This window comes from Perca flavescens, unplaced genomic scaffold, assembly GCF_004354835.1.
Source record: "Perca flavescens isolate YP-PL-M2 unplaced genomic scaffold, PFLA_1.0 EPR50_1.1_unplaced_scaf_19, whole genome shotgun sequence".
Lineage (NCBI taxonomy): Eukaryota > Metazoa > Chordata > Actinopteri > Perciformes > Percidae > Perca > Perca flavescens.
The window spans coordinates 30,001-57,500 of record NW_021166614.1 but is presented as its reverse complement, the minus strand read 5'-3'; the positions used below and the strand labels follow the sequence as shown (position 1 = coordinate 57,500).

General features: G+C 44.6%; 2 protein-coding genes across 3 annotated transcripts in view; both read left to right on the top strand.

The window, feature by feature from the left end:
- Positions 1-544: 544 nt before the first annotated feature.
- med4 (mediator complex subunit 4) lies at positions 545-11,280 on the top strand. Its single transcript, XM_028572594.1, has 7 exons — positions 545-703; positions 1,188-1,254; positions 4,051-4,221; positions 9,243-9,300; positions 9,384-9,470; positions 10,354-10,485; positions 11,055-11,280. The coding sequence occupies exons 1-7, from the start codon at positions 630-632 to the stop codon at positions 11,225-11,227; spliced, it is 762 nt and encodes a 253-aa protein (XP_028428395.1). The 5' UTR covers positions 545-629; the 3' UTR covers positions 11,228-11,280.
- A 3,222-nt stretch (positions 11,281-14,502) lies between these two features.
- sucla2 (succinate-CoA ligase ADP-forming subunit beta) overlaps positions 14,503-27,500 on the top strand; it is a 33,975-nt gene continuing 20,977 nt past the window's right edge. Inside the window, exons 1-2 of one of the 2 annotated variants that reach the window (XM_028572593.1) lie at positions 14,503-14,633; positions 26,363-26,462. Coding sequence is in view for 1 of the 2 variants with exons in the window: in XM_028572592.1 (XP_028428393.1) it covers positions 25,907-25,955; positions 26,363-26,462 (149 nt within the window). In the remaining variant the exon portion in view is untranslated. Of the gene's footprint in view, positions 14,634-25,877; positions 25,956-26,362; positions 26,463-27,500 lie in introns of those variants that run through there. The other variant, XM_028572592.1, reaches the window with a different exon arrangement.

Below are 27,500 nucleotides of genomic sequence, written 5' to 3'. Positions count from 1 at the left end.
TTTAAACATAAATAAAAAAAGATCCTCAAATAAAATAAAGCTATATTGTCCAATATGTATTCATCATAGTCAATCATATCCAATACTAACCATATGTTATTACAAATATTTCTTCCTGGCATGAATCCTGATTGTTCTTCATCAATAATATCATCCAATCCTGATTTCAACCTTTTAGCAAAGACCAAGGCGAATATCTTAGCATCATTATTTAAAGGGATACGCCACCGTTTGTTGAAATAGTTCTTATCACGGTCTCCCCTGGCTGTAGATAGCTGGGCCAACGCAATTTTTCCAATTTTTAATACTCAGTTTATCTTTTTTTGGGTTTAGGAATCAATTTAATAAGACCTTGTCGAAGAGTTGGAGGTAGTTCTCCTTTTCCTATGGCTTCTACAAACATAGCCGCTAAAAAAAGGCGCTAATGACTCATTAAATACTCTATAAAATTCACTTATTATCAGCCCGTCATTCCCAGGAGATGTATTTTCTTTGAGACAGTCAGTACATTTTAAGTATAAAGGTCAATTGTCACCACGTGAGGGCAGTAATGCGCCAGCTTCCACAAAAAAGAACCTTCAGTATTCACTTCCTGTCTTGCGCAGAAGCGACGTGAGAGGGAGCCAGCCATGGCGACGGTGGTAGAGAAATCGACGAAAGAGCGGTTGCTCTCCGCGTTGGATGATTTGGAGGTCTTATCCCGGTAAGGTTGAAAGTCCCGCAAGTTGTAACGTGGTGTCGCTTTTATAACGTGTATCACGGGGTTGTTGTTTCACGCGCGGAGAGTTTATTCGGCCGGTCAGAGCCTATTTCAGCAGCGGTACTTTGAGCTACTTAGCGTTCTAGCGTTAGCCGTAGACGTTACTTGAATGTCCAGCGGTACTTAGCGTTCTAACCTTTGGTTTTAACGTTAGCCGTTGACGTTATTTGACTGTCCAGCGGTAGCGTTCTAACGTTAGCCGTTGACGTTATTTGACTGTCCAGCGGGAGCGTTCTAACGTTAGCCGTTGACGTTATTTGACTGTCCAGCGGTAGCGTTCTAACGTTAGCCGTTGACGTTATTTGACTGTCCAGCGGGAGCGTTCTAACGTTAGCCGTTGACGTTATTTGACTGTCCAGCGGGAGCGTTCTAACGTTAGCCGTTGACGTTATTTGACTGTCCTGCTCTGCGTGTGTTTGTGTCTCAGGGAGCTGATCGAGATGCTGGCTCTGTCCCGGACGCAGAAGCTGCCGCAGCCGGGAGAGGACAGCCAGGTACGGCTACACACAGCCCGGGGAGACGCACTACTAACACTGCTAACACGGCTAACACGGCTAATACTGCTACCGTTACATGCAAACATACTGGCTCAAAGGCACTCATAACAATGAGCAGAGGGCGAGAAAGTGTCCACATCCGTTAAGATACTGCAGGCACAGCGCAATGCCCAGACCTGCCAACCTGTACGCATTTTGTGTACTTGATACGCATTTTGACATCAAAATACGGTGATACGATGTATCACTTTAAACTACGCGTAAACCAGGTGACTGCTTTGAGTTCACTCGTTGACATGCAGTAGCTGTCTCAGTCTAACTCTCGATGGTAGTAGGCAGCAAAACCCGTAATGGCTAAAACAGCGTAGCAGCCACGAGCATGCTGGGAAAACAAAACTAAAGAAGAAGAGATCGACCAATCACACCGTCGGGTCCCTTCCTCTAATATCAAGCGGAGATACCGGCTACTGATAGCGTTATTCATTCCTCCCTCATCCCCGTTTGGTTTGGTTGGCTTCCCCGAGGGAGGCCGGTGCTGGCACAGGTAAACGGATTTGATGTAGAAAGGTGAAATGAATTAATTTACGTAGCCTACCTGTCAACTTTGGAGAAATATTATTTATTTATATTAATAAAGCCTTGCATTTATAAAGTCTTGGATTTCGTTACAAAGATCTGCCTTTCCTAGGATTAAGTTCATACAGTAACAAAATTAACTGTTTTATTGGATTATATTATGATCCAATTAATTGTATTAAATTAGTTTAATTTAATTAAACTGAGCAACAATTTAAATTAAATGTTTTTTTATTTAATTCAAGTAGCCTACTTGAACATAATTATTTTTCTAGGGTTTAAAATGTAAACACATGTGACATTTAATGGCACATTTATCCCGCGTGCGTGCCGCCGTGTTCATGAACCAGAACTTTGACAATAAATCAGTAAGTTGCTCTTTAAAAGTTTCTCAAGGTTGGCAGGTCTGAATGCCTGAGCTAAGCTGGCCTTACAGGGAGGTGTGTTCAGGTGCATTCTGGGCGTGCTGGTCTTACAGGGAGGTATGTTCAGGTGTGTTCAGGTGCATTCTGGGCGTGCTGGTCTTACAGGGAGGTGTGTTCAGGTGCATTCTGGGCGTGCTGGTCTTACAGGGAGGTGTGTTCAGGTGCATTCTGGGTGTGCTGGTCTTACAGGGAGGTGTGTTCAGGTGCATTCTGGGCGTGCTGGTCTTACAGGGAGGTGTGTTCAGGTGCATTCTGGGCGCGCTGGTCTTACAGGGAGGTGTGTTCAGGTGCATTCTGGGCGTGCTGGTCTTACAGGGAGGTGTGTTCAGGTGCATTCTGGGAGTATTGCTATCTTGAGGCAGCAGGAAGTGATTGCACCATTGACCAACAAAAACCTGGTCTAAAGTCAATAACGCAGCATTTCATTGTTATTTTAACAGAGCATTAGTAAAATGCTCCTAGGCTCGTGCACAGCAGCACAAACACTATGCTTGTTACACACACACACACACACGCACACACACACACACACACACACACACGCTGAAGATTACTTATAAAAATATTACGGTGCAAATCCTACAACAGCAATGCTCCAAGGTCCAAACGCGCCTGGCTTTTAAAGGGAATGGGAGATGATCTCTGATTGGTTGATGAATGGGAGCTGATCTCTGATTGGCCAACGCTACGGTTCACAGTTTTCACTCGGTTAGTACGGTTACACACACACACACACACACACACACACACACTGAACATGGGCCTGACTTACAAACTCACAAAGCTCAGGGACCTATACATGCTAAACACACTAATGGAGAGATGTCAGAGTGAGGAGGAGGAGGAGGAGCTCCCCGAGCAGTTTGTTGGGGGTTCAGTGCTTTGCTCAAGAGCACCTCGGCAGTGTCCAGCTACCAGTCCACACTCCGTTCTTCGGTCGGTCGGTACGGGGACTTGAACCTGCGACTGATTGCCCTCAGCCACACAGGATATTAAACCTGTTTCAAGACCTTCGAACCTGTAATTGTCCATCCTCTGTCACTAACCGACAAGTTCGCAAACTCCCACTTGACATAATTGTTAGGGGGGCTGAGATGAAATTTAGGGGGGCATGAGGGTCTAAAATCACCCCCGTAATATGTCATTAATAAATGTACTTTCACGTCGTCTTAACCTCAGCGTTGTATTTGGGGAGCAATGTTATGAATCCCACTATGATTTATAGTTAAACTTTAACACAGATTAGTATTCTTACTGTATAATGTCGACTGACATTTTCAGGAATACATAGTCATGGAAATTTGCTAAAAAAAAGTCATGGAAAAGTATTGGTTAAATGTGTATGAACTCTAATATATACAAACATATGAATGATGTAATATGATGTAGGGGGTGGGCCTCCCGATACAAAATAATTGCGCTTTTTTTTTTTTTTTTTTTTTAAATATTGCAATATATTGTAATGTATTTCCCTTTTTTCCAACTTGTAATTGTTCCCAATTTCAATAATAATGTCCCCCAAAAGAAAACTTTGTGAACATCTGTTTTAATCTAAAAAGATAGGCCTGCATTTCTCTGTTTGTTCATCTCACTTTAAGTTTATTGCTGCAAAATCAGATTATCAAGCAGACAGACTGACCATCACATATATAATAACAGATGGATACTTGGCGTCTGTGTATCGATACGGTATTGCCACGGAAAATATTGCGATACTACGCTGTATAGAGTTTTTTTTAATTTAATTTATTTCCTCACACCCCTGCTAATATGAAGTGAACTGTGAATCCAGATCCTGGAGCTGCTGGTGCAGAGGGACAGGGAGTACCAGGAGCTGATGGAGACGGCTCGGCAGCAGGGGGAGGTGCACCAGGAGATGGAGCAGCTGGAGAAGGAGGTGGAGAAGAGGGACAGCGACATCCAGCAGCTGCAGAAGCAGCTCAAGGAGGCCGAGCACATCCTGGTGGGTTTCTCTCTCCGGGCCACGCTGGCCTAGGAAAGAACCTTTTTATGGTGCTTTTCCCATCACATGGTACCTACTCGCCTTGCCTCGACTCGCCTTTTTTGGTTTTCCATGTACGAAAAAAAGTACCTGGTACCTGCTAACAGGTACTTTTTTTTAGTACCTGCTCAGTCGAGGTTCCCAGCGAGCTGAGGCGAGCCGAGAAGGTGACGTGAAACCCTGCAGGCTGCTGATTGGTCGGAAAGAAGCGTCACCGATCACTGCGTTGCTAGCGACAGACGGCATTTTTAAATAGTTTAGCCAGCGGTGTTTTTTTGGTGATGGCGAGTAGTGACTCTAGAGTCATAGTGAGTGTGTGTGTGTGGTGGTAAAGTGAGTGAGAGAGTGATGGCGAGTAGTGACTCTAGAGTCATATAGTGAGTGAGTGTGTGTGTGGTAAAGTGAGTGAGAGAGTGATGGCGAGTAGTGACTCTAGAGTCATCTAGTGAGTGTGTGTGGTAAAGTGAGTGAGAGTGATGAGTAGTGACGCTAGAGTCATATAGTGAGTGTGTGTGGTAAAGTGAGTGAGAGAGTGATGGCGAGTAGTGACTCTAGAGTCATATAGTGAGTGTGTGGTAAAGTGAGTGAGAGAGTGATGGCGAGTAATGACTCTAGAGTCATATAGTGTGTGTGTGTGGTAAAGTGAGTGAGAGAGATGAGTAGTGACGCTAGAGTCATATAGTGAGTGTGTGTGGTAAAGTGAGTGAGAGAGTGATGGCGAGTAGTGACTCTAGAGTCATCTAGTGTGTGTGTGTGTGTGTGTGTGTGGTAAAGTGATGGCGAGTAGTGACTCTAGAGTCATCTAGTGTGTGTGTGTGGTAAAGTGAGTGAGAGAGTGATGGCGAGTAGTGACTCTAGAGTCATCTAGTGTGTGTGTGTGGTAAAGTGATGGCGAGTAGTGACTAGAGTCATATAGTGAGTGTGTGAGTGTGTGTGTGTGGTTGAGAGAGTGATGGCGAGTAGTGACTCTAGATTCATCTAGTGTGTGTGTGGTAAAGTGAGTGAGAGTGAGAGAGTGACTGATGGTGTGTGTGTGGTAGAGTGAGAGTGATGGCGAGTAGTGACTCTAGAGTCATCTAGTGTGTGTGTGTGTGGTAAAGTGAGTGAGAGAGTGATGGCGAGTAGTGACTCTAGAGTCATCTAGTGTGTGTGTGTGGTAAAGTGAGTGAGAGAGTGATGGCGAGTAGTGACTCTAGAGTCATTTAGTGTGTGTGTGTGTGTGGTAAAGTGATGGCGAGTAGTGACTCTAGAGTCATCTAGTGAGTGTGTGTGTGTGGTAAAGTGATGGCGAGTAGTGACTCTAGAGTCATCTTGTGTGTGTGTGTGTGGTAAAGTGATGGCGAGTAGTGACTAGAGTCATATAGTGTGTGTGTGTGGTAAAGTGATGGCGAGTAGTGACTAGAGTCATATAGTGAGTGTGTGTGTGTGTGTGTGGTAAAGTGATGGCGAGTAGTGACTAGAGTCATATAGTGAGTGTGTGTGTGTGTGTGTGGTAAAGTGATGGCGAGTAGTGACTCTAGAGTCATCTAGTGTGTGTGTGGTAAAGTGAGTGAGAGAGTGATGGCGAGTAGTGACTCTAGAGTCATATAGTGTGTGTGTGTGTGTGGTTGAGTGAGAGAGTGATGGCGAGTAGTGACTCTAGAGTCATATAGTGAGTGTGTGTGTGGTTGAGTGAGAGAGTGATGGCGAGTAGTGACTCTAGAGTCATATAGTGAGTGTGTGTGTGGTTGAGTGAGAGAGTGATGATGAGTAGTGACTCTAGATTCATCTAGTAAAGTGTGGTAAAGAGAGTGAGAGGATGGCGAGTAGTGACTCTAGATTCATCTAGTGTGTGTGGTAAAGTGAGTGAGAGAGAGTGACTCTAGAGTCATCTAGTGTGTAGTGTGTGTAGTAAAGTGAGTGATGGCGAGTAGTGACTCTAGAGTCATAGTGTGTGTGTGTGTGTGTGTGGTAAAGTGAGTGAGAGTGATGGCGAGTAGTGACTCTAGAGTCATCTAGTGTGTGTGTGTGTGGTAAAGTGAGTGAGAGAGTGATGGCGAGTAGTGACTCTAGAGTCATCTAGTGTGTGTGTGTGTGTGTGTAAAAGTAGTGACTCTAGAGTCATCTAGTGTGTGTGTGTGTGGTAAAGTGAGTGAGAGAGTGATGGTGAGTAGTGATTCTAGAGTCATCTAGTGAGTGTGTGGTAAAGTGAGTGAGAGTGATGGCGAGTAGTGACTCTAGAGTCATCTAGTGTGTGTGTGTGGTAAAGTGAGGGCGAGTAGTGACTCTAGAGTCATCTAGTGTGTGTGTGGTAAAGTGAGTGAGAGAGTGATGGCGAGTAGTGACTCTAGAGTCATATAGTGAGTGTGTGTGTGTGTGGTAAAGTGAGTGAGAGAGTGATGGCGAGTAGTGACTCTAGAGTCATATAGTGAGTGTGTGTGTGTGTGGTAAAGAGAGTGAGAGAGTGATGGTGAGTAGTGACTCTAGAGTCATATAGTGTGTGTGTGTGTGTGTGTGGTAAAGAGAGTGAGAGAGTGATGGTGAGTAGTGACTCTAGAGTCATCTAGTGAGTGTGTGTGTGTGGTAAAGAGAGTGAGAGAGTGATGGTGAGTAGTGACTCTAGAGTCATCTAGTGTGTGTGTGTGGTAAAGTGAGTGAGAGAGTGATGGCGAGTAGTGACTCTAGAGTCATCTAGTGTGTGTGTGGTAAAGTGAGTGAGAGAGTGATGGCGAGTAGTGACTCTAGAGTCATCTAGTGTGTGTGTGGTAAAGTGAGTGAGAGAGTGATGGCGAGTAGTGACTCTAGAGAGTGTGTGTGTGTGTGGTAAAGAGAGTGAGAGTGATGGTAAGTGACTCTAGAGTCATAGTGAGTGTGTGTGTGTGGTAGAGTGATGGCGAGTAGTGACTCTAGAGTCATATAGTGAGTGTGTGTGTGTGTGGTAAAGAGAGTGATGGCGAGTAATGACTCTAGAGTCATATAGTGAGTGTGTGTGGTAAAGAGAGTGAGAGTGATGGTGAGTAGTGACGCTAGAGTCATATAGTGTGTGTGTGTGTGTGTGTGGTAAAGAGAGTGAGAGTGATGGTGAGTAATGACTCTAGAGTCATATAGTGAGTGTGTGTGTGTGGTAAAGAGTGAGAGTGATGGTGAGTAGTGACTCTAGTGTGTGTGTGTGGTAAAGTGTGAGAGAGTGATGGTAAAGTGACTCTAGAGTCATCTGTGTGTGTGTGTGTGTGTGTGTGTGTGTGTGGTAAAGAGAGTGAGAGAGTGATGGCGAGTAGTGACTCTAGAGTCATCTAGTGAGTGTGTGTGTGTGTGTGTGTGTGTGTGTGTGTGGTAAAGAGAGTGAGAGAGTGATGGCGAGTAGTGACTCTAGAGTCATCTAGTGTGTGTGTGTGTGTGTGTGTGTGTGTGTGTGTGTGGTAAAGAGAGTGAGAGAGTGATGGCGAGTAGTGACTCTAGAGTCATCTAGTGAGTGTGTGTGTGTGTGTGTGTGTGTGTGTGTGTGTGGTAAAGAGAGTGAGAGAGTGATGGCGGTAGTGACTCTAGAGTCATCTAGTGAGTGTGTGTGTGTGTGTGTGTGTGTGTGTGTGTGTGTGGTAAAGAGAGTGAGAGAGTGATGGCGAGTAGTGACTCTAGAGTCATCTAGTGAGAGAAACTAAGAGTCTCCCCTGTTCATTCTGACCACGGTGGGAGATCTGGAGCAGGAGAAGTTAACTATCTTGTTGATTTCATGTTGTTTACGGAGAAGGAGAACCAGGAAATGAGTCTGGGGGGGGAAATGCAACGCTACCGAGCCACGCCCACGGCAGTCGCTATGACGACCAGCCACGCTGACGCGGTACTAAAATCTGTAGGTCAGAAAGCTACACGAGTGGTACAATAATATAGTCCAAGATATTTGACTTTTTCTAAATCAAAGCATGTCCATAAACTACTCCCGTCTGTCTGGATGTGGCTCTTGGGGAAGTTGAGTTTGACCCCCGACTTAGAGGAATGTAACAAACACACCCCTAGGGGTCCTCTGGAGGACTGCAGGGGTCCGTGTCCCCTAGGGGTCCTCTGGAGGACTGCAGGGGTCCGTGTCCCCCTAGGGGTCCTCTGGAGGACTGCAGGGGTCCGTGTCCCCCTAGGGGTCCTCTGGAGGGCTGCAGGGGATACGTGTCCCCCTAGGGGTCCTCTGGAGGACTGCAGGGGTACGTGTCCCCCCTAGGGGTCCTCTGGAGGGCTGCAGGGGTCCGTGTCCCCTAGGGGTCCTCTGGAGGACTGCAGGGGTGCGTGTCCCCCTAGGGGTCCTCTGGAGGACTGCAGGGTGCGTGTCCCCCTAGGGGTCCTCTGGAGGGCTGCAGGGGTCCGTGTCCCCCCTAGGGGTCCTCTGGAGGACTGCAGGGGAGTGTAGTGTCGTGTCCCCTAGGGGTCCTCTGGAGGACTGCAGGGGGTACGTGTCCCCCCTAGGGGTCCTCTGGAGGACTGCAGGGGGTACGTGTCCCCCCTAGGGGTCCTCTGGAGGGCTGCAGGGGGTCCGTGAGATATTTAACTAAATGTTTAATAGTAACGAGGCTGTTGTCCACAACTGTGTCCTTCTTTGGACCTAATCTATCCTTCCTTCCTTCTACTGTCCTACGTTTTACAAGTTTCTTGCTTTTTTCTTCTTATGTCACTGTTGTGGAAGTTTTTGATACTATTTTGACCTAATATTGCCTTACTTCCTTCTTTCTTTCTACCATATTTTTCCAAGTTTTTGTCTTATATTTATTTATTTTAAAGTTTTTGTCTCTTTCTCTCATCAGCATTTAAATGTTTTTCAGTTATAAGGCTGTTGTTTAGTTAATCTATCTCGGACATCGCTTTTTTTTTCCCCTAACAAATGATTAGCGCTGGTCAGGGGGGTACTTGGCTTAAAGAAACAATTCAAAAAGGGGGGGTACATTACTGAAAAAAGTTTGAGAACCACTGCTCTAAAAGGGAACAACTGATATTACCGGAGTCTTCTTTCTGTTTTTAAGGCCACGGCTGTTTACCAGGCGAAAGAGAAACTCAAATCCATCGATAAAGCTCGGAAAGGTGAGCCAACACAAGTTGTGGTGGAAGCTCGGGCGGTTGTTTTTTGGTTTGTGTCTGACGTCTTGTTGACTTGTCGTCTGCAGGGAGCATCTCGTCGGAGGAAATCATCAAGTACGCTCACCGGATCAGCGCCAGCAACGCTGTGTGTGCCCCGCTCAACTGGGTCCCAGGTAGGAATGTCCTCCGCTGGTGTGTGCACAACTAGGGATGTGTGTGTGTGTGCACAAGTAGGGCTGGGCGATATATCGATATCGTGATATGAGACTAGATATCGTCTTAGATTTTGGATATCGTGATATGAGACTAGATATCGTCTTAGATTTTGGATATCGTGATATGAGACTAGATATCGTCTTAGATTTTGGATATCGTGATATGAGACTAGATATCGTCTTAGATTTTGGATATCGTGATATGAGACTAGATATCGTCTTAGATTTTGGATATCGTGATATGAGACTAGATATCGTCTTAGATTTTGGATATCGTGATATGAGACTAGATATCGTCTTAGATTTTGGATATCGTGATATGAGACTAGATATCGTCTTAGATTTTGGATATCGTAATATCGTGATATGACATAAGTGTCTTTTCCTGGTTTTAAAGGCTACATTACAGTAAAGTGATGTCATTTTCTGAACTTGGCCTCTTTTATTTTATAGACTATTTTTATTTAAGATATTTTTTTATTTAAATGTGCACCTTTATGGAGCTTTGATTTAAAAAATAAAAATAAAAAAAGGTACTCCTGTTATACAGTATTTATGTTTACATTATATTGTTATTTGAACAGCTGAGCATTTAATCATGAACCAGGTGAAGAAACCTGTTTATTATTTATTCATTTGATTTTGCAGCTGTTCACTGAAATAGCCGGTTTCTATGACACTACATGTGACATGTCATATTTGGCTTTGACTGAACATTTGCTCTCACTTTGTGGAAAAAGAATATCGGGATATATATCGTACATATCGATATTCAGCCAAAATATATCGGGATATGACTTTTGACCCCTACTCTGACCCCACGTCTTGTTTTTGGTGCCAGGGGATCCTCGCAGACCTTACCCGACTGACCTGGAGATGCGCAGCGGGATGCTGGGTCACATGGCCAACCTGCCGACCAATGGCGTGAACGGACACCTGCCCGGGGACGCGCTGGCTGCTGGGAGGTTGCCAGGTCAGTGTGTGTGTGAGAGTGTGATTTCTGGCTGCTGGTGTGTGTGTGTGTGTGTGTGTGTGTGTGTGTGTGTGTGTGTGTGTGTGTGTGTGTGTGTGTGTGTGTGTGTGTGTGTGTGTGTGTGTGTGTGTGTGTGTGTGTGTGTGTGTGTGTGTGTGTGTGTGTGTGTGTGTGTGTCTCTCTCTGTGTCTCTCTGTCTGTGTCTCTCTGTCTGTGTCTCTCTGTCTGTGTCTGTGTGTGTGTGTGTGTGTGTGTGTGTCTGTGTGTGTGTGTGTGTGTGTGTGTGTGTGTGTGTGTGTGTGTGTGTGTGTGTGTGTCTCTCTCTGTCCCTGCGTGTGTGTTTGTGTCTGTCTCTCTGTGTGTGTGTGTGTTTGTGTCTGTCTCTCTGTGTGTGTGTGTGTTTGTGTGTCTCTGTCCCTGCGAGTGTGTGTGTGTTTGTGTGTCTCTGTCCCTGCGAGTGTGTGTGTGTTTGTGTGTGAGAGAGAGTTTGGGACCGTGTGTGTTTGTGAGAGACTGAGAAAGTGTGTGTGTGTGTGTATCTGACTAACCTGTGTCTCTCCTCTGCCCAGACGTCCTGACCCCCCACTACCCCTGGCAGTCCTCGGATGTCTCCGTGGGGATGCTGCCTCCTCACCATGGCAACGACTTTGGCCTGGAGCCCCCGGGTCACAACAAGGAGAACGAGGACGACGTGGAGGCCATGTCCACCGACTCGTCCAGCAGCAGCAGCGACTCCGACTGAGAGGGGTGTGTGTGTGTGTGTGTGTGTCTATGTCCCTGTCCCTGTGTGTGTGTGTGTGTGTGTGTGTGTGTGTCTATGTCCCTGTGTGTGTGTGTGTGTGTGTGTGTGTGTGTCTGTCCCTGTGTGTGTGTGTCTCTGTCCCCGTGTTTTGTGTGTGTGTGTGTCTCTGTCCCTGTGTGTGTCCCTGTGTGTGTGTGTGTGTGTGTGTGTGTGTGTCTCTGTCCCTGTGTGTTTGTGTCGCCGTGTGTTTTGTGTGTGTCTCTGTCCCTGTGTGTGTGTCTCTGTCCCTGTGTGTGTGTGTGTGTGTGTCTCTGTCCCTGTGTGTGTGTGTGTGTCTCTGTCCCTGTGTGTGTGTGTGTGTCTCTGTCCCTGTGTGTGTGTGTGTCTCTGTCCCCGTGTTTGTGTGTGTGTGTGTGTGTCTCTGTCCCTGTGTGTGTGTGTGTGTGTGTGTGTGTGTGTGTGTGTGTGTGTGTGTGTGTGTGTGTGTGTGTCTCTGTCCCTGTGTGTTTGTGTCGCCGTGTGTGTCTCTGTCCCTGTGTGTGTCTCTGTCCCTGTGTGTGTGTGTCTCTGTCCCTGTGTGTGTCTGTCTCTGTCCATGTGAGTGTGTGTGTGTGTCTGTCCCTCCCTGTGAGTGTGTGTGTGTCTGTCCCTCCCTGTGTGTGTCACTGTGTCTGTGTGTGTGTGTGTGTGTGTGTGTGTGTGTGTGTGTGTGTGTGTCCCTCCCTGTGTGTGTGTGTGTGTGTGTGTGTGTGTGTGTGTGTGTGTGTTTTCTCCACAAAGAACCATGTCAAATCACCACTTTAAATCTCGTGTATACTACGACATGAGATGTGTTCAAAAGTTCCTTGAGATGAAATCTCTAAACATGCTACTAAGGGACCAGAGCAATCTGAACCGACTCGCCGAGAGACGGATGAAAAACATCGATACCACAAATCTTTCAACATCCTGTTTGAGTAATTGAAGTCTTGAACAAATAAGGGTGGCTTTTTGTAGTTTTCTTTAAACCAAAAAAACTACAAATAACTTAAAGGTGCTCCAAGCGACGTCGGGCCAACGTCACTTCTTGTTGACGTTCGAAAGTACTGTCAAACAGAACGGAGGCTAGCTCGCCAAAGATGGACCCTCCACTGTAGACTTCTACATAAAGATCTACTTCTTCTTCTTAAAATACCAGACCAGATCTTACAGAGAACCCAAACCTGTTGCTCTTCTGGTGCCCCATGTTTGAAACTGGAAGTGTGTGTGTGTGAGTTGAGAACAAAACAAACAAATGCTGTTAGTTTGCCGCCATGTAAATAATCTTGTACATACTCCGCCTTGTAAATAAACACTTTTTTGAATATAGACTGTGTGTTTTGTGGTGATCAGGTTGTGTGTGTTTTTTTACCCTTTGTGTTGACTTCCTGTCGACCTCGCAACGTTTTGTTTTTCTGGGTCTAAAATTAAAATTGACAAAAATATTTTTGTTCACCTTTTTTGAGGTTTTTGTTTTTTCCAATTTTAGTTTCCAATGTTTTTTATTTTTTATTTTTTTTTTTATAAATCTTCCCCTATTTTTGTTGTCACATTTTTTCATGTTTTTGTAATTTCTGTTTTTTTTCTTTTAAAAAAAAAAAAAAAAAAAAAAAAAAATGTTTTTACGATTTTTAAAGATGATTTTTTTTTGGGGGCATTTTTAGGCCTTGATTTGACAGGACCGCTGAATACATGGAAGGGGGGGGTGTGACACAATTTTTTGTCACATTTAAAAAAAAAAAAAAAAAAAAATGTTTTTTATCGTAAAATTTTTTTTCTGCTTTTTTTTTTTTTTTTTTTCAACAATTTTGTCACTTTCAAAGTTGTTTAATTTTTTTCAAATGCTATAAAATTGAATAAAAACACCCAAATTCAATGAAAGTAGTGTTTATTTTTTAATCTTATTTGTGAAGAGCGTCGTACATGAGCAATTAATTAATTAATTTTTTTTGACAAGTTGGATGGATATATATGTGTATATGTATCTATGTATATATATGTATAAATATATATGTATATATATGTATGTGTATATATATGTATGTATATATATATACATATATGTGTATATATGTATGTATATATACATGTATGTATACAGTATATATGTATGTATGTATATATATGTATGTATATACATGTGTGTATGTATATATATATATGTTTGTATATATATGTGTGTATATGTATATATATATGTGTATATAGATGTGTGTATATATATATGTATATGTGTATATGTATGTATGTATATATATATATATATATATATATATATATATATATATATATATATATATATATATATAATATGAGAGAGAGACCTCTGAGATATAGGCTGTGTATATAGTTAATCTTATAAGGACAAAGTAACCTGCCTGACAACACTCACTCCGACTTATATCTAGTAAGACACAAGATGGAAGAAGTATTCAGATCCTTTACTTAAGTTAAAGTACTAATACCACACTGTTAAAATACTGTGTTACAAGTTAAAGTCCTGCAGTGGAAATGTTACTTCAGTAAGAGTTTCTAAATATCATCAGGAAAATGTAGTTAAAGTATTAAAAGTAAAGAACAATCCTTCCAGTTTAGAAAGTGGAAAGGATCCACACACACACACACACACACCTACACACACACACAATTATTTCCAATGTTGTTTTTGCCGCTGCTCCATAAACTACACAACCATAATCTATTGATGACCTCATGTGTGCCCTATAGCTGTCAATGAATGACTGTTTATCTGCAAAAATAAAGTTAAGAATGTTTAAGAAATTAATTCATTTTAAGATAATTTATTGTCTCATCACATGGCATTTTTTTTTGTAAAGCTTGTTGAAAATCCTTTTACGTCCTTGACCCAAATATGAGTTCGGTCAGTTTGTTTTGGATTAACACTCATAATTCCAAGTTGTTTTTCAGTAATGATCGTGTTAATTTAGGTGAAAGGCCAGAAGAAGGCTATATTTACACGGTGTCAAGGCCGTGACATTGCTGTCTTCACGCACACTATGTAAACTCCCATTGTCAATGATTGTCGTTGTATTTTGTTTAAAAAGGAAGAGCCAAAATAGAGGTTTTGTTTGCATTTGAACAACTATCTGGTCATGATTGTGTTTCCTCTTCATGTTCAACACATTTCCAGTAACCTGAATATTTCTTCAGTCACGATTACTGGGCTTCATTTTCAACGAATTGAATAATTTCCAAACAGCGCGTGAAGGCGGCACTGGGAAAAGCCGACTTTGCAGTTCACCACGCATGCGCGTTAATCACTCCGCTCACGAAGAGGGAAGACATGGCGACGTCCCTGATCTGTAGCCGTTTGACAGCTAGCCTGAGGAATTCAGGGGCTAGAAACACTATCGGCTCCGCTTCCAAGGTGAGTGGGTGTCCTTGTTGAAAGCGAAGGTCTCCAGCTTCCGGAGCAGGTATCTATGACAGCGCTGTGCCTTCCTTAAAGACTACATTTCCCCCCAAAAAACCGACAGGGTCAAATCTGACATTAGCACCATTAGCACCGTTGTTTTGGCTAACATGCTAACTAGCTTGGAGCTAACGGCCGGCTGTCACAATGACGTGATCCAGAAACCAGCTCGTCTAGATCTACTTCTTCCTTACGTATCCTCCGCTTGTTCTGTCTCATCTGTGTGTTGTTTTAAACGGTGTTAATGGAGGTGAAAGTGCGCCATGTATGTACCAAGCCGCGGAGCTCTGCGCATGCGCATCTGTCCCGCTGCGTCTTCTCGTTGAACGTTAAAGAGAGGCTGTCAACAAGCCCAGCAGGGAGTACAACATGGCGGGCTGCGGGCAGTCTAAGGGGTTCACTATGTTACAAGTACAAACAGGTCTCTGGGGGGGGCATTAAAGTACTGAAGTATTGTCAGGCACAGTGGGCGGAAGAAGTATTCAGATACTTTACTGCTGTAGAAGTACTAATACCACACTGTGGAAATACTCCACAAGTACAGTAGAATTCCTGCATTACAACATTCTTACTGAATCGATGGATGTGTGTGTGTGTGTGTGTGTGTGTGTGTGTGTGTGTGTGTGTGTGTGTGTCTCTCTGTGTGTTTGTCTGTGTGTTTGTCTCTGTGTGTGTTTGTGTGTGTGTGACTGTTTGTCTCTCTGTGTGTGTGTGTGTGTGTCTTTGTGCGTGTGTGTGTTTGTGTCTGTGTGTCTCTCTGTGTGTGTTTGTCTGTGTGTTTGTCTCTGTGTGTGTGTGTGTGTCTCTGTGTGTGTCTTGTGCGTGTGTGTGTTTGTCTGTGTGTTTGTCTCTGTGTGTGTGTGTGTGTGTGTGTGTGTGTTTGTGTCTGTGTGTGTCTCTTTGTGTGTGTGTGTGTGTGTCTTTGTGTGTGTCTGTTTGTCTCTCTGTGTGTGTGTGTCTTTGTGTGTGTCTGTTTGTCTCTCTGTGTGTGTGTGTGTGTGTGTCTTGTGTGTGTGTGTGTGTGTGTGTCTTTGTGTGTGTGTGTGTGTCTTTGTGTGTGTCTGTTTGTCTCTCTGTGTGTGTGTGTCTTTGTGTGTGTGTGTGTCTTTGTGTGTGTGTGTGTCTTTGTGTGTGTCTGTTTGTCTCTGTGTGTGTGTGTGTGTCTTTGTGTGTGTGTGTGTGTCTTTGTGTGTGTGTGTCTGTTTGTCTCTGTGTGTGTGTGTGTGTGTGTGTCTGTTTGTCTCTGTGTGTGTGTGTGTGTGTCTGTTTGTCTCTGTGTGTGTGTGTGTGTGTCTTTGTGAATATAGTATTGCATTCTAGTTAGTCTAAAAATTTGAATAAAAAAAAAGACAAACTCTCTAATTGACATTTTTCCCCCGTTTTCATTTCTTAGAGCAAACAACTCATCGATTAATCTCCAAAGAAAATAATGTAAGTTATAAACAATAGTAAATATGTAAAGTGACGTTGTATTATAGTGACGTAAACATCGCTGCTGGGTACCGAAATGCCACCTAACGGACCCGAACAGATCCGAACAGAGCCCGCGGAGAGTGTCTCGGTCCAGGGCTCCACGACTATCAGCCCTGGCTGACGATGTGTATCGCTGGTTATTTGCCTGATAAAGCACTAGGAAGAAATCCTTAGTCGACTAACACTTATAGGATTTAGTTGACTGATCGATTAGTTGATTTAATTGACAGAGCTGTGCTCTTTGAGAGGTGGTTAAGACTAGAAAAGCACAATATAAATGTAGTTAATAGGGGTGTGACGAGACACATCACGAGATTGGGTTCACGAGGACCAGAACGAGACGAGATTTAAAAAAAAATATATATAAAGAAATCCTCAATGATGAAATATACGAATGGAAAATAGTTTTTTTTATTCAACTGAAAAAAATCACAGAATGCAAAACAATTTAGGTGCATTTTGAAATCAACTATTAATGATGAATGTTATTTAACTTTTTTTTTTACTATTTTCAATGAATTATATGCAGTAAAGGACGTGCAAACACTGCAAAATGTTTTGTATAAACTCTACCAACTGGCTTCTGCCCTGTACAATTTCACATGAGAAATCTAACTCCTTTCCACAAATCGAACATAAAAAAAAATGTATGAATAAAATAAATGGGTAAATAACACTTTAAATGCAAACAGTAAGTGTATCAATAACCAAAGTACTGCTCTCTCAAAACTACAAGTGCAAACAGAAACAATTTTTTTTCTTCATGCATGAAAAAGAGAACAGCCTGAGATGTGGTCATCAAGAATATAAACATGTCGACTATTTTCACACTCTAGCACACACACACACACACACACACACACACACACACACACACACACACACACACACACACACACACACACACACACACACACACACACACACAAACACACACACGCAGCATTAATCCATTAAACATTTCCAGTTGGTACCGGGAACATAAATCTAGTACAAAAAAAAATAAATCACACACACTTTCACACTTACGAAAGGAGCAAAGCAATTCAAATTGATGTATACCTGATTTTGCTGCAATGGTTCTGCCTTCTTGTGCACACTCAGGAAGACCGACTGGCCTTGGTTAGGGTCTGGTTGCGGTAGAGTCTGGGATCTTGGGTCCAGCGCAGTGCTTTCTAACAGAATATTGTACACATCTCCGCTGTATCTCCCTGAAATATTACTGAGGATTGCTCTCTTTGTGTCTGCCACGGTGGGGCAGCTTTTTCGGACTAACAAGACTAACCTCTCTAAATGAATGGGCAGAGAGACATGTGTAGAAACAGCAGTAGAATATGATAAAAATCGCTGAAAAAGTTTGATGACTTTGCCCCAAAATAAGGTTTAAAATGCCTTTTTCCCCCACAGGTTATACTGTTACTAGGCATGCGCAAGGGTTCACGACACTTACTTCATTTATGTCTCTATCCAGGGTATGTATATAAAGCCTTAAGGCTTTATATACATCTATGGTTTAAGGACTTTGGCCAAGCACTTAAACAAATGCTCAATGTCATTTGTTTGTACAATATTTTGAATTATTATTTTTCTTGTGTCTTGTTCTTCTTGTGTCTCACTTTTTCTTGTTGTTTTAACAGTTACGTTAATGCTAGCTAACGTTATAGCGTTGATAACTGATGGTACGTCGTGAAGCTAGCTTCGTCGCGTTGCTAACATTAGCAAAACAAATTAGCTGTTTCGGATGCTAACGTTAGCATAGCTAGCCTAGTCTTTTTAACGTTACTTACCGTTAGGCTGGTTTAGTAGGTCTCCGCTGTCGCAAAACCTCAACTGTGTGCATGCGTCAGTGGATCCAGACGATAGGCTTACATGTTTCCCGGCTTGACTGTTAAAAAGCAGATGATTGGCTTTCCAGCGGGAGGGGCGGGACATGTGCATACAACCGACATCTTTGCCGTTACGGGCTTTCCTTATTTAGTTGTATTGCAAAACTTCCCATTTCCCAGTCACTGTTGATTATGTGGGCTGTAATTGTGATCATAGCCCCGCGTACACCTAGAAGTCCAACCATCAGCAGTAATGGCGATGCTTTCTGCCTCTTTCAGACTCCAGACTCTGTACAACCTTGGCTTCTTCGTAGAGGTTTGGGACTACAGTGCGAGTTAAATGCGCGCGTGATGGGATGACGTACCTCGGTTCCAGTGTGTGGAGGAGTCGCCGAAATCCGACATTTTCCACCGCAGAAAATGGCCTCGTATCAGCTGCGATGAAAACGCCTATGTCCCTCGTTACTGCCGTGGCTCTTGCACTTGCAAAGGCTTTTAGAGTTGTTTGCCCTTTTAATGTTTTCGTCGCGGGTGCAGTAGTTAGTAGAGAGCTGTGGTGGTGCTGTAAGTGTTTTTGCGTAGTGCTCGTGTTAGATATAACACGATATTCAGCCAACGGTACGATATATATCGCGATATTCAGCTCACGATACGATATATATCACGATATTCAGCTCACGATACGATATATATCACGATATTCAGCCAACAGTACGGTATATATCACGATATTCAGCTCGCGATGCGATATATATAACGATATTCAGCCGATGGTACGATATATATCACGATATTCAGCTCACAATACGATATATATCGCGATATTCAGCCAGTGTACGCTATATATCACGATATTCAGCCAACGGTACGGTATATATCGCGATATTCAGCCAACGGTACGGTATATATCGCGATATTCAGCTCGCGATACGATATATATCACGATATTCAGCCGGCGGTACGATATATATCACAATATTCAGCTCACGATACGATATATATCACGATATTCAGCCAACGGTACGCTATATATCACGATATTCAGCCAACGGTACGATTCGATACGATTCGATACACACATTTTCTGAAAGATTTAAAGGGGTTAGCCGCGGTATACGGCATTTTTGGGAAAACCAAAATGTTGCCACACAAATGATTTAAAAGTGGCGGGGGGATCTTCAACAGTAACTCCACGCTCCATCACGCTGACATCGCATCGCCTCACGAGACAACTTCTCACCTCGACGAGAAATCTCGTCACGTTTTAATTATCGTCACACCCTTAGTAGTTAATTAACCATCTGTAAAACTGAGTTTCTCCACAATTAATCCTGCAAAAGCACCACTTTAAATCTTGTGTTTACCATAAATGTGCTCAGAAGTTTCTTGGAAATGAGTAATTAAGCATGAATAAGCATAAAAAATGACTAATCGACTAAAGAAATCTTAGTCGACTAAGACCAAAACTACCGATTAGTCGACTAATCGACTAAGAGGTGCCCAGCCCTATAAAGCACCAATAGTCAACTCCCACAGTATCGCCACAACATTGCCATCGATGTATTTGGGGGAGCATATGGTGATGTCTGATTGGCTCCACGTCGCCATAGTCGCAGCCTTAAATTAGAACTGAAAGCCCTTCGTCCAATAAGGTCTCGACGAGACCTCCGAGCAGCTGAAAAAGGGTCCAGGCAGCTGTGGGGTTCGAGCCAAAAGTGTCTTCTAAAATCCGACACCATGTCGGAATTCCTTCCCTTTCCTGTCTGTCTCAGTCTCCGTTTGATCCCGCTGGAAGTCTCTGCATCTGTTGTGTAAACGGTGATGCTGTGTTTACACCGTCACTCACACACACACACACACACACACACACACACACACACACACACACACACACACACACACCAACATTACTACCTAGAGCTGCACGGTATGAGGAAAATATGCCACCCTGTTGTTGTAACTTGTGATAAATAATCAGATATTAAAGTGTCAGATCACATCCAACTCCTGATCCCAGCATGCATCCTGGTCAGAAGGACTATCAGAACCTAGTCTTTGTTTATTGTTATGATTTCATCTTGCTTGTACGTGTTCCCAAGAGAACCACCGAAATAGCCTCCGTAACAGGGCTTCTTTTAACTTCTAGAAGGATTTCAAAAATATCGTCCGAATATCGACATCAAGATATTAATTTTTGTCAATATCTCCCACCCCTAACACACACACACACACAGACACACACACACACACACACACACAGACATTGGGAAAGGCTGCCGATAATGTGGACAGGAAGACACCACGAGTTAACACTTCCTGTCTTGGTTTCCTGTCCTTAATCCCGGCTCTTCTTCTTCTTCTTCTGGGCTTTATTCTGCTGACTGCAAACATTTCTCTCACGATATGGTGCTTTTCTTTTCACCTTGGATGTTGACTCGTCGTACACGAACATTAACTCAACTGACGGACTTTTGTCAATCAAAAAAATATTCCAAAAATACCCAAAACAGCAGACATCCAGACAAAGAGCTGTTGCAATTATTAGAAATCAGTTTGACCAGAAACGACTTTGAATTTAATAATCAATATTTTCTGCAGATTAAAGGGACCTCCATGGGGAAGAAATTGTCTGACTGGAAAGAAGGAGCTTTGTCAAAATGCCAGAAAAAAAACACTTTACTATCTAAGATATCTGGATGACATATGGGGGGTGGTGTGGCACCACTCAGAAGAGGATTTTAAAATGTTTTTAACCACTCTCAAGAATCATAACCCTTCTATAAAACTAAAGTCTACTTTAAATTTAAATTCTGTAGATTTCTTGGACACGACGACTTTTAAAGGGGACAATTTTGACGAAACGGGTAAACTGGAGATAAAAGTTTTCTTTAAAGAACACCGACACACATGAGCTTCTTTTTAGATCCATCCCAGACATACCTTCGCTGGTCTGGTCAAATCACAACTTCTCAGATTCAGCAGGATTTGCACCAGAAATCAAGACTTTTTACATGCAGTTCAAATGTTGTTCTCCAGTTTGGCCAGTAGGGGGCACAAACGCTGCGTGCTTCGCCAAATTCTCGGGACATTTTAGGGAAGTTAAGCCCATCTGTTTGGATCCAATCCTCCCTATAATCACTACTAATTCCAGGGCGAATATTCAATTATTGAGGGTGGTTAAAAATATTTTTTATAGATCAGGTGGAGATACTTTATTTCTAAAAAGATCACCGGATCATTGCTGCCTACAGAAAAAACAGGAATTTAAGAGACATACTGGTTAAAGCCAAATTAAAAACCATTAAAGGAACCTAAAAGCAGAGCACAAACAGATTTTTTTAAAAATCGTAAATGGGTACAGAACCAGAGTAAAAAGACACACGAGCACAGTCAAAAAAATTGCATTTATTTGATTAAGGTGTTTACAATGTCAACTTCAGTATGTAGGGCAAAACGGGGAACACAATCCTCATGAGGTTCAACAACACAGGTATAATATTAATAAAGGAAAGAACATGCATATCCCTCTGGTCAAACATTTTATTGAACATGGTTGGACTAATCTTACAGCCACTGTTCTTGAATCTAACCCTCATTGGTCCACAGTTCAAAGGAGAAAAGCAGAAAAAATATATATATATATATATATATATATATATATATATATATATATATATATATATATATATATATATATATATATATATCTCGAGATATTCATTTTTGTCAATATCTCCCACCCCTAACACACACACACACACAGTGGGAAAGGCTGCCGATAATGTGGACAGGAAGACCCCACGAGTTAACACTTCCTGTCTTGGTTTCCTGTCCTTAATCCCGGTTCTTCTTCTTCTTCTGGGCTTTATTCTGCTGACTGCAAACATTTCTCTCTTCTTTTAATAAGAAATAACTCAATAGTTTAGTTTTAGCTGTAGAGATGGATGGATAGATAGATAGATAGATAGATAGATAGATAGATAGATAGATAGATAGATATTTTAATGTGAGTTTAAGCACACACACACACACACACACACACACACACACACACACACACAGTCTCGCACACACCACACACTCTTGCACACACTCACTCTCGCACACAGACTAGCACACGCACTGTTGCGCACACACTCCTGTGCGAACACATGCACTCACACACTTCACACACACACACACACACACACACACACACAGTCTCGCACACACCACACACACTCTTGCGCACACAATCTCTCACACACACACACACACACTCACTCACTCTCACACACTCACACGCACAGACACTCACGCACACACTCTTGCACACAGACTAGCACACACACTGTTGCGCACACACTCTCACACACACACACACACACAGTCTCGCACACACCACACACTCTTGCACACACTCACTCTCACACACACACACACTCACTCACTCACTCACTCTCACACACTCACATGCACAGACACTCACGCACACACTCTCACACACACACACACACACACATACACTCTCTCTCTCACACACACACACACACTCACTCACACACACTCGCGCTCACACATACACACACACACTATCAAACTCACACAGTCTCACACTCTCTCACACACTATCAAACACACACACACACACATCTCACACGCACTCACACACATACACACACTCTCACACACTCACTCACACACACACTCTCACACACAAATACACACACTCTATCACACACACACACACACACACATCTCACTCACTCACACACACACACACTCTTGCACACACTCACTCTCACACACACTCACACTCACTCTCACACAAACCCACTCACACACACACACTCTCACACACACTCACACTCACTCTCACACAAACCCACTCACACACACACACTCTCACACACACCCACTCACACACACACACACTCACTATCACACACACGCCCGATGCCTGGCACCTGGTCCTAGTGTTACCTGAGCAGGTTAATCACCCCCCACTGTGTGTCTGGTTCTGGTTCTGGTTCTGACCCTGTCTGGTCCTGGTCCTAGTGTTACCTGAGCAGGTTAATCACCCCCCACTGTGTGTCTGGTTCTGGTTCTGGTTCTGACCCTGTCTGGTCCTGGTCCTAGTGTTACCTGAGCAGGTTAATCACCCCCCACTGTGTGTCTGGTTCTGGTTCTGGTTCTGACCCTGTCTGGTCCTGGTCCTAGTGTTACCTGAGCAGGTTAATCACCCCCCCACTGTGTGTCTGGTTCTGGTTCTGGTTCTGACCCTGTCTGGTCCTGGTCCTAGTGTTACCTGAGCAGGTTAATCACCCCCCCACTGTGTGTCTGGTTCTGGTTCTGGTTCTGACCCTGTCTGGTCCTGGTCCTAGTGTTACCTGAGCAGGTTAATCACCCCCCACTGTGTGTCTGGTTCTGGTTCTGGTTCTGACCCTGTCTGGTCCTGGTCCTAGTGTTACCTGAGCAGGTTAATCACCCCCACTGTGTGTCTGGTTCTGGTTCTGGTTCTGACCCTGTCTGGTCCTGGTCCTAGTGTTACCTGAGCAGGTTAATCACCCCCCACTGTGTGTCTGGTTCTGGTTCTGGTTCTGACCCTGTCTGGTCCTGGTCCTAGTGTTACCTGAGCAGGTTAATCACCCCCCACTGTGTGTCTGGTTCTGGTTCTGGTTCTGACCCTGTCTGGTCCTGGTCCTAGTGTTACCTGAGCAGGTTAATCACCCCCACTGTGTGTCTGGTTCTGGTTCTGGTTCTGACCCTGTCTGGTCCTGGCCCTAGTGTTACCTGAGCAGGTTAATCACCCCCCACTGTGTGTCTGGTTCTGGTTCTGGTTCTGACCCTGTCTGGTCCTGGCCCTAGTGTTACCTGAGCAGGTTAATCACCCCCCCACTGTGTCTGGTTCTGGTTCTGGTTCTGACCCTGTCTGGTCCTGGCCCTAGTGTTACCTGAGCAGGTTAATCACCCCCCCACTGTGTCTGGTTCTGGTTCTGGTTCTGACCCTGTCTGGTCCTGGCCCTAGTGTTACCTGAGCAGGTTAATCACCCCCACTGTGTGTCTGGTTCTGGTTCTGGTTCTGACCCTGTCTGGTCCTGGCCCTAGTGTTACCTGAGCAGGTTAATCACCCCCCCACTGTGTGTCTGGTTCTGGTTCTGGTTCTGACCCTGTCTGGTCCTGGTCCTAGTGTTACCTGAGCAGGTTAATCACCCCCACACTGTGTGTCTGGTTCTGGTTCTGGTGACCCTGTCTGGTCCTGGTCCTAGTGTTACCTGAGCAGGTTAATCACCCCCCACTGTGTGTCTGGTTCTGGTTCTGAGACTGACCCTGTCTGGTCCTGGTCCTAGTGTTACCTGAGCAGGTTAATCACCCCCCCACTGTGTGTCTGGTTCTGGTTCTGGTTCTGACCCTGTCTGGTCCTGGGCCCTAGTGTTACCTGAGCAGGTTAATCACCCCCCACTGTGTGTCTGGTTCTGGTTCTGGTTCTGACCCTGTCTGGTCCTGGCCCTAGTGTTACCTGAGCAGGTTAATCACCCCCACTGTGTGTCTGGTTCTGGTTCTGGTTCTGACCCTGTCTGGTCCTGGTCCTAGTGTTACCTGAGCAGGTTAATCACCCCCCCACTGTGTGTCTGGTTCTGGTTCTGGTTCTGACCCTGTCTGGTCCTGGTCCTAGTGTTACCTGAGCAGGTTAATCACCCCCCACTGTGTGTCTGGTTCTGGTTCTGGTTCTGACCCTGTCTGGTCCTGGCCCTAGTGTTACCTGAGCAGGTTAATCACCCCCCACTGTGTGTCTGGTTCTGGTTCTGGTTCTGACCCTGTCTGGTCCTGGCCCTAGTGTTACCTGAGCAGGTTAATCACCCCCCCTGTGTGTCTGGTTCTGGTTCTGGTTCTGACCCTGTCTGGTCCTGGTCCTAGTGTTACCTGAGCAGGTTAATCACCCCCACTGTGTGTCTGGTTCTGGTTCTGGTTCTGACCCTGTCTGGTCCTGGTCCTAGTGTTACCTGAGCAGGTTAATCACCCCCCACTGTGTGTCTGGTTCTGGTTCTGGTTCTGACCCTGTCTGGTCCTGGCCCTAGTGTTACCTGAGCAGGTTAATCACCCCCCCACTGTGTGTCTGGTTCTGGTTCTGGTTCTGACCCTGTCTGGTCCTGGCCCTAGTGTTACCTGAGCAGGTTAATCACCCCCCACTGTGTGTCTGGTTCTGGTTCTGGTTCTGACCCTGTCTGGTCCTGGCCCTAGTGTTACCTGAGCAGGTTAATCACCCCCCCCCACTGTGTGTCTGGTTCTGGTTCTGGTTCTGACCCTGTCTGGTCCTGGCCCTAGTGTTACCTGAGCAGGTTAATCACCCCCCACTGTGTGTCTGGTTCTGGTTCTGGTTCTGACCCTGTCTGGTCCTGGCCCTAGTGTTACCTGAGCAGGTTAATCACCCCCCACTGTGTGTCTGGTTCTGGTTCTGGTTCTGACCCTGTCTGGTCCTGGCCCTAGTGTTACCTGAGCAGGTTAATCACCCCCCACTGTGTGTCTGGTTCTGGTTCTGGTTCTGACCCTGTCTGGTCCTGGCCCTAGTGTTACCTGAGCAGGTTAATCACCCCCCACTGTGTGTCTGGTTCTGGTTCTGGTTCTGACCCTGTCTGGTCCTGGCCCTAGTGTTACCTGAGCAGGTTAATCACCCCCCCACTGTGTGTCTGGTTCTGGTTCTGGTTCTGACCCTGTCTGGTCCTGGTCCTAGTGTTACCTGAGCAGGTTAATCACCCCCCACTGTGTGTCTGGTTCTGGTTCTGAGACTAACTCTGTCTGGTCCTGGTCCTGTGTGTTTCCAGGTTCTGGCAGGTCCTGCTGGCCTGTTCGGAGGCCATGTGTCCCAGCAGCAGAGGAGCCTCTCCCTGGTTCTGAGTAACATGAGGTCCGGGTCCTGAAGGAGGCAGGGCATCGCCCGTGCCAGCCGGCATGGTGGCCAGCTCCTCGGAGGAGGCCTACTCCGTGGCCAAGCAGATCGGTACGTGTCACTCAGCCGAGACCAGGTCACACTTACCGAAAATAATATCCGTGTCTAACTAGAGCTGGGCGATTTGTTTCCCTAAAAAAAGAAATCTGCGATTTTTATTGATTTTTTTATTTTTTTTATTATAAAAAAACAAAATAACTGCGAACTGTAAATACATTTTAAAAATATATATTTATTGTATTAATTATATTTAATTAAAGTGCATCAAACCCTTTCTCCGAGTGAGAAGTCACTGTGCAGTGTGCAACAAAGATTTTTAAACACCCCAAATTATTTAAGTCTCGTTCAGGAACCGGTATCGAAGTCCACGGTATTTGTACCGGTCAATCAACGGATTCCCGGCGCTAACTGCCTAACGATGGCTTCATTTGGCCGAACTAATCGATTTGATGTTTCAGGTACGAAGGACCTGGTGGTGAAAGCTCAGGTGCTGGCTGGGGGCCGAGGAAAGGGGACCTTCGAGGGCGGACTGAAGGGAGGAGTGAGGATCGTCTACTCGTAAGTAGTCTACAGCCACCACCTTCCACTTCCTTCGTTGGTCGGGTGCACCGGAAAGTCGGCCGGATGGCCCTCTTTAAAGCTCTCATATTCTGCTCATCTTCAGGGTTCATAATTGTATTTTAAGGTTGTACCAGAATAGGTTTACATGGTTTAATTCTCACATTGCTGCAGCTCCTCTTTTCACCCTGTGTTCAGGTCTCTGTTTTAGCTACAGAGTGAGACCTCTCTTCTTCTGTACTATCTTTGAATGCACTCGCACATGCTCAGTAGCTCAGATGTAGATCATGTCAGCTAGCTCCATAGACAGTAAAAGAAAGCCTGTTTCTCCGACTTCAGTCAGTTCCAAGGCAGGATCAGCTGGGAGACTTCTTCTAAACCAGGGAGCACATGGGAGTAGTTCTTCTGGAGATGATGGTGAACTAGTGTGTGTTGTAGCGGTGCTTTGCTATTGAGAACGAGCTAGCATGCTAGCACGCTAAAGTTCAAAGTCTGTATGTGTGTGGAAGCACCAGAGACACAAAATAACTCCCCAAATCACCAGAAAAAAGTGATTTTTTTTTCTACTGTCTAACAGCTAGCTTGTCTGTCTGTCTGTCTGTCTGTCTGTCTGTCTAACAGCTAGCTAGACTGTCTGTCTGTCTAACAGCTAGCTAGACTGTCTGTCTATGTGTGTCAGTACGTGTGTGTGTGTATATGTGTGTGTGTGTCAGTATGAGTGTGTGTGTGTGTGTGTGTGTGTGTGTCAGTACGTGTGTGTGTGTGTCAGTACGTGTGTGTGTGTGTGTGTCAGTGCGAGTGTGTGTGTGTGTGTGTGTGTGTGTGTGTGTCAGTACGTGTGTGTGTGTCAGTAAAGTGTGTGTGTGTGTGTGTGTGTGTGTGTGTGTGTGTGTCAGTACGTGTGTGTGTGCCAGTACGAGTGTGTGTGTGTGTGTCAGTACGTGTGTGTGTGCCAGTACGTGTGTGTGTGCCAGTACGTGTGTGTGTGTGTGTCAGTACGTGTGTGTGTGTCAGTACGTGTGTGTGTGTGTGTGTGTG